At 42.0% G+C, this 13,134-nt stretch overlaps 1 protein-coding gene across 10 annotated transcripts in view; it reads left to right on the plus strand.

Moving 5' to 3' along the window:
- LOC124159528 (rho GTPase-activating protein 23-like) overlaps window positions 1-13,134 on the plus strand; it is a 653,624-nt gene that overhangs the window by 343,978 nt on the left and 296,512 nt on the right. The window contains exon 1 of one of the 10 annotated variants that reach the window (XM_046535400.1): window positions 12,254-12,309. The exons of the other annotated variants lie outside the window; for them this stretch is intronic. Within the exon in view, the coding sequence (XP_046391356.1) occupies window positions 12,289-12,309 (21 nt within the window). The 5' untranslated portion in view covers window positions 12,254-12,288. Of the gene's footprint in view, window positions 1-12,253; window positions 12,310-13,134 lie in introns of those variants that run through there. 10 annotated transcript variants of the gene reach the window in all.

A 13,134-nucleotide genomic window follows, 5' to 3' on the forward strand; every position in this document is an offset into this window, starting at 1 on the left:
CAAGGGCTTAGGGAAGTGGAACATTTTTCCATAACGAGAGTGTAGCTCCATTTACATTGAAAATTTTTTCTGCTGCTATCTTGCCCAAGAACTTGAGGAAAAATTGAAGAGAATGGAAAATGTTTTCGGAGTTGGTACTGATTGACTACTGCTCACTAGGAACCATAAGTTAACGCAAAAAACGGCTTAGAGAATGTAAGAATATGTCGGAAGGCATTTGCAGAAGGTAACTTTCACGAACAAATTGCTATGGCGTTAATCCGGTTGAAGAGGTGAAGTGGGGGTGGATAGAGTGGGATGGGGAGGGAGAAATGCGAAAAGCCCCTTCTCACCTTCATTACCCCTCCTCCTTCCTCCCACGCATCCCAAAATAGTCGGGGTGGGTGTCGGGTTTTGCACGGGAGTCGCCCCGCGAGGGTGTTGAAGTGCCTGCTTGGAGTGGAGGGTGAGGGAGGGGGGGGGGCGAGGAGTGGGGAGAAGAGGTGGTGCCGACACACTCCCGCCCAGACTGAAATATCATCCCCCCCTCATTATCGATTGGTCCTCCCCGTCATTTTTTATATCAGATGTTTACCCGAGAAAGGCATTTCCTCTAGTCCCAATTATTTTTTACTTAAATATGACCTTATTAAATAGGCTTTCATATTGATCACAAGTTGATTCATTTTGGAATTCACGGTTTACTCAAGTGCTACGTTTACGCACGGATCCGTATTTTATTTCGGAATATTTTATGGGTTGGCCGATTTTATTATAGCCATATCAGGTCTTCGTATTTGTAACAAGACGAATTTTTAAGTATGAGATTGAATCAGCCCTAATTTTTTGAGCCATTTATTATTGATGCTAAACAGCATATTATTATAACATCCACCGTAATATAGTAATATTTATTGCTGATTATGGTTGCTGCTATGAATCGCCGTAACCATTGCAATTAAATGATGAATAATTTGTGTGGAACCCACGTATATATAGGTTTTTAAATTTTACTTCTCGCATGGATTTATGCTTATGGCCGATGATTTATGCAATTTTGTCGATTTGGCCTCTTTTATATGAAATTCCTTGGAACTGGCTTATAGTCGGACGCTAGGTTAAGATCGAAGGATTCCTCTGTATGCAGTTTGAAAGTATGAATCCATTTCTTTATCGATCGCTATATCTAACAAAGGATAGAATTTGGATGGTACTTACCGGGGTAGGCGATGCTGATATCCCTGATGGAGGGAAGATTATTGGGCAGGCGAGGTGAGGGTGAGATTAGAACAGGGTTCATGGAAAGAATGAAAGGTGATAGACCTAATCTCGTACTGAAGAAATGAATGCAATATCTACATGGGGTCTAGTGAGATTGCTTTGCATTATCGTTTCTTCGTTTTCCCCCTGAATCGACCTAGCTGGTAGTAAGTGGCAACTGGAGTAATAATCGATTGCTACTTTCAAATGCGTCCCTCGACACCTTCCTTCTGTTCACCCTTCGCTGTCTCCTTCGTATTCCGCGCGGATTCTCTCGCTATCTCCCTCCGTTGCCCTTTACAGAGAGTCGGCACCACGCCCAGGGCCCGTCTACTACATCCAAGGGGCGTTGGCACCCGTCGCGAGTCTTGTGATCCTGCCGTTTCCGCTTGCCAATCCAATTACACTCCCTCGCTGTTCATTGATGGAAATCGTACCACTACCAATCATTATTTCCATTTCTCCCTTAGTGACTGTCCTCTCAACTTTATACTTACGTGTTTTTGGTAGCTGAGCCGAATCGGAACATAAGTTTTTATTCCTTTTTTATTTGTTACTTAGTTCGATAAAAAATCTCGCGATGAAATTCCCTTCCGGAGTACAATTTCCTTGGTGATCTTAATATTTTTCCGGAAAAAGTTTGGTAGTGATTGATTGCTCTCGAGTGTTCGACTGTGTGAGTTATATTACGGTCAGAGTTTTGACTCTTGCCCTCACCATCTTTTTAATTATAGTCCTTGGATTTGATGGCGTGAGTCTACGAGGTGTGTTCAAAAAATATCGCGACTTTTTTGTTTTTTCAAAAATTATTTATTTATTCATGAATATCTATTTTGTCCCCTTCAAAGTAATCCCAATGAGATATTATACACTTGTGCCAACGGTTTTTCCAATCTTCGAAGCACTTCAAAAAATCATTTTTTTTTATCTTGTTCAGCTCCTCCTTCGATGCCGTCTTTATCTCGTCAATCGTAGCGTAACGTCGTCCTTTCATGGGTCTCTTCAGTTTAGGGAACAAGAAAAAGTCACAGGGGGCCAGATCTGGGGAATACGGTGGCTGCGGCATCATTAGTGTGTTGTTTTTGGCCAAAAAGTTGCGCACAAGCAACGATGTGTGAGCAGGGGCGTCATCGTGGTGCAAAAGCCAATTTTTGTTCTTCCACAAATCCGTGCGTTTCTGGCGGATTGCTTCGCACAAATTGCGCATAACTTGCAGGTAATATTCCTTATTGACCGTTCTACCCTGTGGCAAGAACTCATAGATATTCATGAATAAATAAATAATTTTTGAAAAAACACAAAAGTCGCGATATTTTTTGAACACACCTCGTATATCGAGGAAGTATCCTTCAAATAAATCATGGAGCACCCGTGAGGAATACTTAAGAAACACGGCTCTTTGAATTTTCAGGAAAATATTTTGGCAACTTTTATTCTTCTGAAATTTATTGTTAAGAATTTATATGATCTATACTAACGCAGAAAATTTAAACTTAGGAACTCAGTTGTTAGTTGTTAAGACTTTTTGGTGAAGACAGGCACTGGTTTCAGAATCAGGATGCGATGTTTCATTTGCTTTGGTGGGAATTTAGAAGTTGGGAAGGAGGGCATATCTCTCGACTATATGAGCGGAAATCAAGTGAGAATTTCTTTCCTTATAATCAGGAGAACCAGTGGGCTCAGTATCAGCAACCATTCTATCTTCAACTAAATTTATATATCGCAAATGTCAGCCAAACGGAAAATCTCTCCCTGGTTGACTTAGTTTGTTTGCTTGGAATCGTGCGCATATCTCAAGATCATTTTATCCCTTATCGGACTATGTGTATTTGTGGTACGCGTCATTCCGTGCTATATTGAGGAGTTTTGAACGTGAGCTATTTTATGCCATCTATACATTAGTCTAACCTATCCGTACAGTCCGTCGATTTACCCTAAGTAACGGCTCAATCGTAATTGCTGTATCGCCCGTATTTATGCCCGATGACTTTCATGCCTCGAGTGAAACGGCCGAAACAGTTTCGCCATGCTTTACTCGCAATGTATGGATTGAATTTGATGGCACTTATATAAAATACATCTTGAATATAAGATCTAAATATTGCACGTTAACTTTTCAAATCTTATTAATTTATACTTTTATAAATATGTCCAGTCATTTTTCCATTATCCTCATTATTCATCCATTCATTAGATTACTCCTATTGGATTACTTTTAGCTCCTAAATTATATTTCCAATTTTCATTAATATTTTTCGATTTGGAGCTTAATGCGGCGTACTTTATTGTGTTATAATCACCATCTATACTAATTGTATACCTGCAACTTCCTAAACGCATAGTGCACTTTAGTAAGGCCGGAGAATAGTAGTATTTTCAATGAGATCCGCTCGTGCTATGCTCGCTCGAGACCCGTTAATAACATCCATTGCGGTTTCTCGCACGCTTCGTCTCGTGATGCGTGCGACGTGCGCCGTCGCCAATCTTTTCGGTCCGCTCTCCAGTACTTCGAGGTTCGATTGGTTTTCCGTGGGAACAGTTTTATTTTCTGAGGTAGATGGATTATTTAAAGCCGTCGAGCCATGCGGAACAAAAGAGGATCGATAGTCGTTGCAGTGATCGAGGTCGGGGATTTGGAGTGCTCTGTGGAGTGGCGGTGGAGAAGCATCCCAAGTCCCCTCAATATACATTCACATGCATCTGGCGTTCGGCATCTGTTTCCCTCTTCGACGAGATCTTTTTTCCTTGTTTTTCAAAGTCCTGTCTATTACGGAAGCTCGCTCCATCCACAGCGGTTCCTGTGTTGTGCAGAGATTTTTTTATCGATGAATGTATTTAGGGAGAAATATTAGCAAATGGAGTTTTCGAGGAAAATAAATATTGGTTGGGCGTGGAGATGTATTTGTGTCCGTGAAAATAACTCTCCCCTCCCGTTGGCTGTTTCTGTCTCTGCCCACGGCGGGCGCGGCGTCACAGGATATGGCTATTCATTCCGTTTACCCTGGTGTGCCCACTCTCATTCACCCGCACTAACGCCATCGAGGGCCTCCCAATTAACGGATGCTCCTTCTAAGTGACTCTTGACGGCTATTTCTCGTTTTCCGGGCGTTAAGTCTATGATGTAATTTAACTTATCATAAGTAACTAGCGTATGTAGGCATGTGCGGCTTGTCATCGCTCTTCATTCAAAGTTTTCGTCATTTTAAATTAATATTTAAACTCCAAATGATGAATGGCGTATGACTCTATGGTGTAAAGAAAAACGCAATATTCCGCTGTATTTTTATTGTCATTTTTAATTTTTCTTGAAATAATTCGCCACAGATTCTGTTCGTGCTGCCAATCTCGAGGTCTTGGTGATTTTTTCTTGATTTCTATGTGATCCCATGAAAAGTTTGTAAAATACTCTTTTGTACTCCTTCATACCTCATTTTTACGATATCGCCAACTAATTAATCCTTTTTTTTACTATCAATCGTCTAAACTTTTCTTAGCTTTAATGTAAGAATTATGGGATACATAGCGATGGCTAAGTTCTAACAACACGTATCTCAAATTCGGCCGGTTTGAGACAGGTATCTTAAACGAAGTGTTATAACATTAAAACATAAAATAAAAGCAAAGAACAACTTCTCATTTGCAAATGAATGCTTTTTTTCAGTTTTATGATCTTTTGGTTTTTTATTTCAGTGTGCAAGCAAAATAAATTAATCGTTTTTTGCTCTCCTGAAAAGTTGCTATTTTTGAGATACCTGATTGTTATAACTTAGCCGTAGATAGGCCAATTTTAAATTGTATGTAATTGGAAAAATTAGCATTGGATGTCGCAAGTTGAAACGCTCCCTTGCTGAGGGGTTGAGAAAGGATCTACCAGAGTTCAGTCCTGAGCTGAGGATTAATTTTTCTGCTACCATTTCATGCGTATTTTTTTTTACATCGATATCCTCTCCTTTTGATTTTCCAGCTATTGGAAATAGCTATATATTTTCCAGCTATGTATAAATGGATTAAAATTTTTACAGTCATCATAATTTTCTCTTTGGATTAATCACGGGTCCACTTTTTAGCGCTTTGATTGTGACTACAGACACGTTTTAACATTTTAGAGTTTTTGAGATAGTAAGCATAGGGAGTGGAGCATAAATAATTCAAGTAAACCTTACATTCGCTGCTGAATGGTTAGTTTATGAAATATATGCGCTCAGATCTGGAAACATTATTCACATGGAAATGACAGTTATATCGACATGTGAGCATGATCTAGTCCACTCTCCCAGTGTCTTGAAAAGTAGTTCATGACATAAAGGTAGATAGCTCTCGAAAATGCCCCTTTCCTTCGCTTGTGAAGTGATTCGCTTTATTGGCTTTTGAATTGCGTAAGTGCTCCGTCATGCGTAAGTCCAATTAGCACTCAACGACTGGCATAAATTTTGCGCCTATCTCTCCCTTTCCAACGTGAAAATCCCTTCCTGCCAAAATTCACTCGTAGTAATTTCCCGATGCCTTACGGTGGTCGTGACGGTTGGAGGCAATTCGAATGTTTTGAACCGATCTCTTTTTAAGGAATGAGGATTTCAAATTTCGTGTCGTAAAAATTAAGCTGCTTGATGATGTTATCATGCATGTATTGCGACTTCGTGGATTCTAAGATGGAATTGAGAAGCGCAAAACAGGTTTATTTCCGAGCCGATTGTTGAGTTTCCTGCACCTTTGTAAAGCACTCTCATTACATGAGCATAGGGATCCTTGTATTAACCATTTGAGTAGCAATTGCGGTGTTTTATCCTGTTAATATTCATATGTTTCTTTTGGAGTGAGTTATTTATCCTTCGTTGCAGATTATCCAAAGTGGTATTTCGAAGTTGATTTCGATTTTCGATGGTACCTTAACCTAAAGGATTCAATTTTAGTAAATTATGTGGCGTTGAACTTGGCTTCCTCAAACATGGCGTTCAAGTTTCACATCTTTTGCGCTTCACAGCAATTACCTCGGGGCCGCTCTGTCGAGCTTGCCTGGGTGAGGAGAGGTAGTTTCTAGATGAGAAGCGGAGGAGTCAGAAGATATGGACAATACTTCAACAAAGTCACTATTCTTAGCCAAGTTTTCGGTCTTTAATAAATTCTTACCCAACGGAAGGCTAGGTTTTAAAGTGTGGAGTTTGTAATGGAATGACTCATGTTTGGTTGATTTAGGAATATTAATTTAATGTCTGCTTGGCTGCTCCCTTCTCCATGGGGTAGATATTCATAAATATTCCGTCTGTTTGCGTTTGATAAGTTGCCCTATAGGGCTCGTAATCGAAATGTACTAGCGCGTCTGTTATTCGTTGAGACGGGCTGTTAGCCTCGCCGTTGGACTTTCGGAAGTCGCTTTAAGAAGAGCTCATTTCCCGTCACACTATCCCTCGAGACTTCTCCCCAGAGACACGCTTCTGTTGAGGAACAGGAGCGTGATGCGAGCAAAGGATTTGCCAATTTCGCGCCGCTCCAAAAGTGGACAAAATAATGGTGACGGACAGGCCTTTCAGAGGGAAAGTAGCGGGGAACATCGAATTAAATCATCCGGAGATCTCGGCCCGATACGAGGGCCGCCGCCTTTTATTCATCAACGTCTTTCTCACTCCCTTCCCCTCTCGTCTCTTGAGCTATCCTTCCACCTTTCCTCCTCATTTCCTATTCTGCTCCTCCCTCATTTTACCAATCTCGCTCAAATATTTATCTGCAGTGCTCTCTCTTCCTGAAGGGTGTGTTATAGTTGAATAACGTCTGTTTACACGCAATACGAAAGGAGAGTTGGTTAAGGAATCTCAAGTACAAAGTTTAACGCCAATATCGGATATTTACCCGGCAGGAGTTATTTCCTTGCAGTGTTTTTTCCTTAGTAGTTGTGCATTTGCAGGAAGGACTTTGCTTGGAGAGATGAAATTTGTAACCGTGGAAGTAAGTAATGTTTTCTGATGACATTGTGTGATTTAATGTTCTTTTGGTTTGCAGTGTGCACGTTTCACAGTTTTGCAGACTCGTTATGGCCTAAGCCTGGTTGTAGCGGAGTTAACAGTTCTAAATTCGCAAGGTCTGCTTTCTTGGTGAATGAACTGAATGAGACTGGATCGGGTTTTCATTCAGATGAGGCGGTTCTTTGTAACAGGCGTTTCGAGGTGCAACTCGTTCTTCTACGTCAGGGTCAATGTGGTACTTAATGCCATTTCGTTGGGACTTTTATCAAAATCTTTGACTTCGATAATTGCGCTAGAGTATATTTATATCAGGGTATAAGACTTCTATGATGACACTGAATGCTGAAACCGGTTGATATTTGGTACAAAGCTCATTTAGTAGCATGACACTGAGGGATCCCTATTTCCTTGATATCAAGATACCCAATAATCATGATCAAGTTCAAGGATCTTGACAACAGTCGCACTAAGGTGATGGCACTCAATATCAGGTCGGGCTGGTCGATTTTTAAGTTGATAAAATATTTTGTCGACAACGATACCATTATTTTTTGTCTTACTTATAGCACGGAAGTGTTTCCAATTTTTTCACCCCTTCGACTGGCCCACTGTGCTTTGCTCCAGGCGTCTGGCGGTTCCATTCGCCACGCGTGTCCGCCCCATCCTCTCATCCGTTCGCTCCCCTCACATTAGACCTTTCCCCCTCCCAGCCCCCTCTCCCCGCATTCTATTCATAACTCTCCCCGCGTGCCATCACCCCCTTTCCCTCGTGTCTTCTCGTCTTGGCCACCTTCCCGCACCACTTCTTCTGCCTTGACCGCTCCTCCTCCTCCCCCAAGTGACCCCCCCGTGCACACGGAAGCCACGAGATGCGTCCACTCGTGTTAATCCGTCTCTCTCTCCCGTTTTCGGAATGCGGCTGCGCTCCCGGAGTTACGCCCTCCCCCCCCCCCCCCCCCCCGGGAGGGAGTGCGCTCATCGCGGGATGAGAGGAGGACGGCCCCGTGGCCAGCGTGGGAGTGCTTCCCACCCCCCCTCCCACCACTCGACCTGCCTCGCCGTAAATCTCATCCCATCGTCTGGTTTCGGTCCTATCCCCGTGTTCGCGTGTCGCAAGAGTGGTGGATATATTATTCCAAATGGCAGATTGGGGGGTTCTTGTGTTGTACAAAATTTAATGTTGAAGTCGTTAACTTAGTGGAATTTTGTCGCAGGCATGACGAAAATTTCTCATGGTGAATTCCACGTCACAAAGACTATGTATCCGACGCAGATTTTAATTGTCCAGCAATCATTATTAAATATTTATCGTGTGGAATATACATGTATATACTTTGTGAATCTTTTCATGTCTGCCTTGTGTTATGTTCGATAGGGACTATGGTGTGTGATTAGAGACAGTGGAAAGGTCGCTCTTTCCCGGGGGAGTTCAAAATTCGGTAATGGCCTACCAAGTGAGACGCAAGAGTTTTCTGTCTCACTAAACGCCTTGTTGAGGAAATTCCATGCATGCTCAACAATTTTTTGGTTTGATTTTTATATTGATCCCAAGGATTGCTCGGTTTTTATCTCTCTTTGAAGAGTCTAACACCGTGTTGTGGATATATTTGCCTATTCTCCGCATTCGTTGTTTTCAGAAGTGATTACTGGGCTCCGAAATGTAGAGAGAATTAAGTTTTGGTGTTGTAAATGGGAGCATACCCGAGGGAGAATATGGAGATCCGAGTTCGAAGCCCGGTAAAGCCCAGCGGTTTTCACATGAACTCTTATGCTACTGAGGTGTTTGAATTCAGTCATTGCTACTTCTGTTAAGCGTGATGTGTTAAAATGGATTAAAAAATTGCCCAGTGATAGACGATGTTGGCCTATTCTTGGCTCGTACTCGGGATAAGGGTGCCTATTCATGTTGGCCTTGTGGTGAGGTGCCTTTTCATATTCTTGTGATTGAAGTGTCAGTCAACGGAGAGAGATGAAGTTTCAACTATAATCAATTAAAATTTGTTGTGATTTCCATTTACTCTGAAACAGTCTTGTCTGGCCACATTGATTGAAACAAGATGGTCATTTTTAACTTTTCGTCTCTCATATTCGTTTCTTCTATTTAACCATTTATAATGCCCCTTTTCTAGTTTTCTAATTATCTACGTTCACCGATTGACTAGCGTGATTTACTATCCATTTACCATTTAATGTCTCTTCAACCATCTCCTATCCACCTCTGAAATATCCGCCCCTGTCCTGGAATTTCTCTGAGGCCAATTAATTCGTAACTGATGCAGCGGGCATTGGAGGATGAGACAGAGAACTGGAATTCGGTCGAGAACTGGAAGCCTGGACAATGTTCGATGGAAGGCTTAGCTGAAGGCGCTTTCCGCATCGGAGCCACGCATAACAAACAAAGCCGTTACCTTGCCTTCGTTCTGGTTGCATCAGCGTCCTCGGCCGCATCCCCAGCCTTGAAACCCGTTCTATTCTTTCAGAACGCTTAGCTGCGACTATACTGTTGGAACCTGCTTTAATCCATCCTTTCGTTAAAATCATTCTGTAAATTATTTCATATGACGCCTTTCGATGATAATGAGGTCGTATGTATCGGATTAGTCAGTTTTCGTTGGTAGCAATAGTAGTAGCAGTAGCTCCACTAGTGTGTTGTGTGGTTGAATGTTGGTGTCCTGCGCTTTGGTCCACATTAATGGATTTATTTTCCTGAATACCACTGCAGTTTATGCGTTCGAGTTCTGTGGTAGTTTTTCATGGATATTAGCATCATTTGTAGTTTAAGCCACAGTTTAGTGGCGCTAAACTCACTGCCGTGTGAGATATTTTTGTGCGAAAAATCCATAACCCGGATCCCTCGATTTCCGAGTGCTTTAGCCAGTTAAGCTACCGAGGCGTCAATCTCCCCTGTGGAAATTTGTGTACTACATGCGGAAATCGAGGGATCCGGGTTCGAATCCCGGTCAAGGCGATTTATTTTTCCTCTATGGATTTTTCGCACAATTTCTGCATTGCGGGTGACTCCGTAAAAGTTATCACCGTGGCTAGTCCCGGTATACTTAAATAAATGAGATATTTTTGTTTCTCATTAATCCTAGGACTATACCTCGTATCATGAAGTTTACTTGAAAATGCCATGTATTTCCCGAATTTAGAGATGGGACCCCCTCAGTAGTTCCAAGGCTACATTTGTCCTCTAATACCATTTCTTATAATCCTATTTTCCATGCGCTCACGGGGGAAGCTGAAAGACCCCGCCCCCAAATTAACTCCCCTCACTCCTAGCCCGTCATGATAACGGAAATTGAAAGTAGGAACCAGAATAAAATGCTTTCGACAAGAGTGTTAAGTGCTTGTCCTTAAAAATAAATTTAAATTTATATTTTTTATCCAGTGTTTTTTTTTCGACCTTAGTTTACGCTCCTCTTCATTTATATAATTGGATATATCAAGTATTTCATTAGCTTTAGTTCAAAAGGTGACTAGCTTCATCAAATAGAAAGATATTATGCTGTGGAAAGATGTAGCCTTTCTTCCACTCTCGTTATATTTTATTTACTGTGACGATGCGGGCTTGGTTTAAGAACCCATCTTCCTGATTTTAATGTAGAATACATTCTGGCAGGACTTTATTTCCCCACATTGAGACATTTATGCTTAAAAATAAATCGTTATGTAATCAGGGCTACTGTGAAACTTTTCAAGGACGTAATTGAATAATTGAGGGTGTGTAAATTGAAAAAAAAACTCGTCCTCAATTTTACTTAAACTTAGCTAAGACAAAGGTCGATTTATTTGATGCCGTCTAATTGTAAGTATTTAATTCTGTTTTAAATATTCGGAACCCTTTTTAAAAGGGCCCCCGCCGATTCCTCAAACTGACATTTCACGGGAATAGGGAGCACAATATGAGGTCGAGGCCCCGAGCCTCCTTGCTCGGCTCACGCCAAACGTCACGCCAAAAGAAAAGTCATTTCGTCTCTCCTACTTCCCTCCCCCGCCTCCCCCTTTTCTGCCTCCCCATCTCTCGAATTCGGGCTCCCACGTTTCAAATTGCTCGCCGTTCCCTTCACACCCACGCCGCCGCGCGCCCACGCTGCTAGGGAACCAGCCACCCTCTCCCCCCTGCAACCCCCATTGCAACGGGCCTCGCCGGAGAATTCTCGCTCTCGTTGCTGCTACCTTCGTGATGCCCTGTGCCGTATATCGATTAATACTTATCATACCCATTCAAGCGAAGAGTGGCGTGCCTAACTTAAGGGTTGCCGTGTACACACTAATATTTTCAATGAGGCTGATGTTTTTTTCTCTGAAGTCGTTATTGTTTGAATTAGTGATATGTGAATTCGATTTTTTGATTTCTTGACTCTTTAATTCTCATTCGAATACTTTATAAGGTGAGATGCTTCCAGCTGTCATTTTTTATCCAAGTGCACACCCTCGAGAACCGAAAAACTTTACGGCACTTTTCGGCACACTAGAAGGCAATTTCGTAGAATATGGCCAAATATTAGCAGAAGAGCATTAAAGGCCAAACTCGACTCTGTTTGAATGGAAATTAAGCCTTTTAAGGCCTGGTTACACGAAAAATATGTTTGAGTTATGTGTGAATACAAGAATGTTTTATAGGACCGGAACGGAACGTATACGATTGTGTTGTGAACCAAATTACAACAGGTTGTGTTATCGGTTGAAGCATTTGCTCCATCAGGGTGGTTACACGGTGAATTCTCGCGTTCATTAGCTTGTTAGACATTAACTCGTTTCGGTCAAAGTATTGAACAACCAGGCCGTAATAGATATTTTTCCTAGCGTTCCAGTTAAGCACTTCATAAGAAAAAACGCTTGAGGGAGGTGATTCCTTCACAGAGAAATATTTTTATCCATCGCTATCGTGTGTACTTTGAGTGACAGTTATTCCTTTAGAATCCGATTGAATCAGAATCCGCATAAATTTGGAATTGATTCGTTTCACTGTTGAATGAAAAAAAGTAAAAATTTTCTGACATTTATTTTTTTCTCTTATCCTAATTCTTCTTTTTCGTCTTTGCAGGTGAGTCCATTTCCTGCTCAGTTCGGTGTGGTCCATTGTGAGATGGGAGAGATAGGGAACGTGGTGAGTGTTGCGCCCTCCCCCGCACCCGGCTGCTTTCCGAGGGTTTGCCAAAATTCCGCGCGAGTTTCGGAATACGTGGGGGAAACGGTGTTGTAGGGAACGCGGAGAAGAGATGCCTACGCTAGATACCGGGGGAGGGAGTGGTCGGTGGCGGGTCGTAGGGGGTGAAAGGGGAAGTTCCTTTCGCAGCGCAGACCGAGGAGGAAGATGGATTTCCGTGCAGAATGGAGTCGAAAACTGGATGTGGGTGGGTGGCAGGAATGCGAATTGGGAAAGTTCGCGCGATAGACATGTTGGATATGGTTGTGAGCGGAATATCGGGGAATAGCTCCCTCAAAGGGGAGTTAGACTATCATGTCATTTAAAACGTTTGCTATGCATAGTTGCAAGGTATGTGAAAGATCTGCACGATAATTCCGTCAGCGTTACGAGTTCGTTGAAAGTAGCACGAGCGCAGCTAACGTATCAATGAAGTCAAATACTTAAATTTCGTCCTATAAGTATTCGTTCTTACCCCGACGAAGTTCCAACTGACTATAGCGTACAAAATTCACCCATGTGTGGGAGACTTCATCATCGAGTTATTTCGCATGTTGGTGTATGGGCAGTAACTCTAAGGTCCGAATTTTTCAATGCAACGAGTCTCTTTCGAGTGAATTTTCTAGTTCGAAAAGTCTCTTTCTCATGAGCATAACTATTATACTTCTGTTTAAAACTTGGCATTATCATTTGAGATGAATTTGAAGAATTTGACTTGAGACTTAAGGCAAATTAATAGATTGTTAAGTGTGCATGTATTCAAGGCGTAATAAACGTGATGGCGTA

Source organism: Ischnura elegans, chromosome 5, assembly GCF_921293095.1.
Source record: "Ischnura elegans chromosome 5, ioIscEleg1.1, whole genome shotgun sequence".
NCBI classification, from domain to species: Eukaryota; Metazoa; Arthropoda; class Insecta; order Odonata; family Coenagrionidae; genus Ischnura; species Ischnura elegans.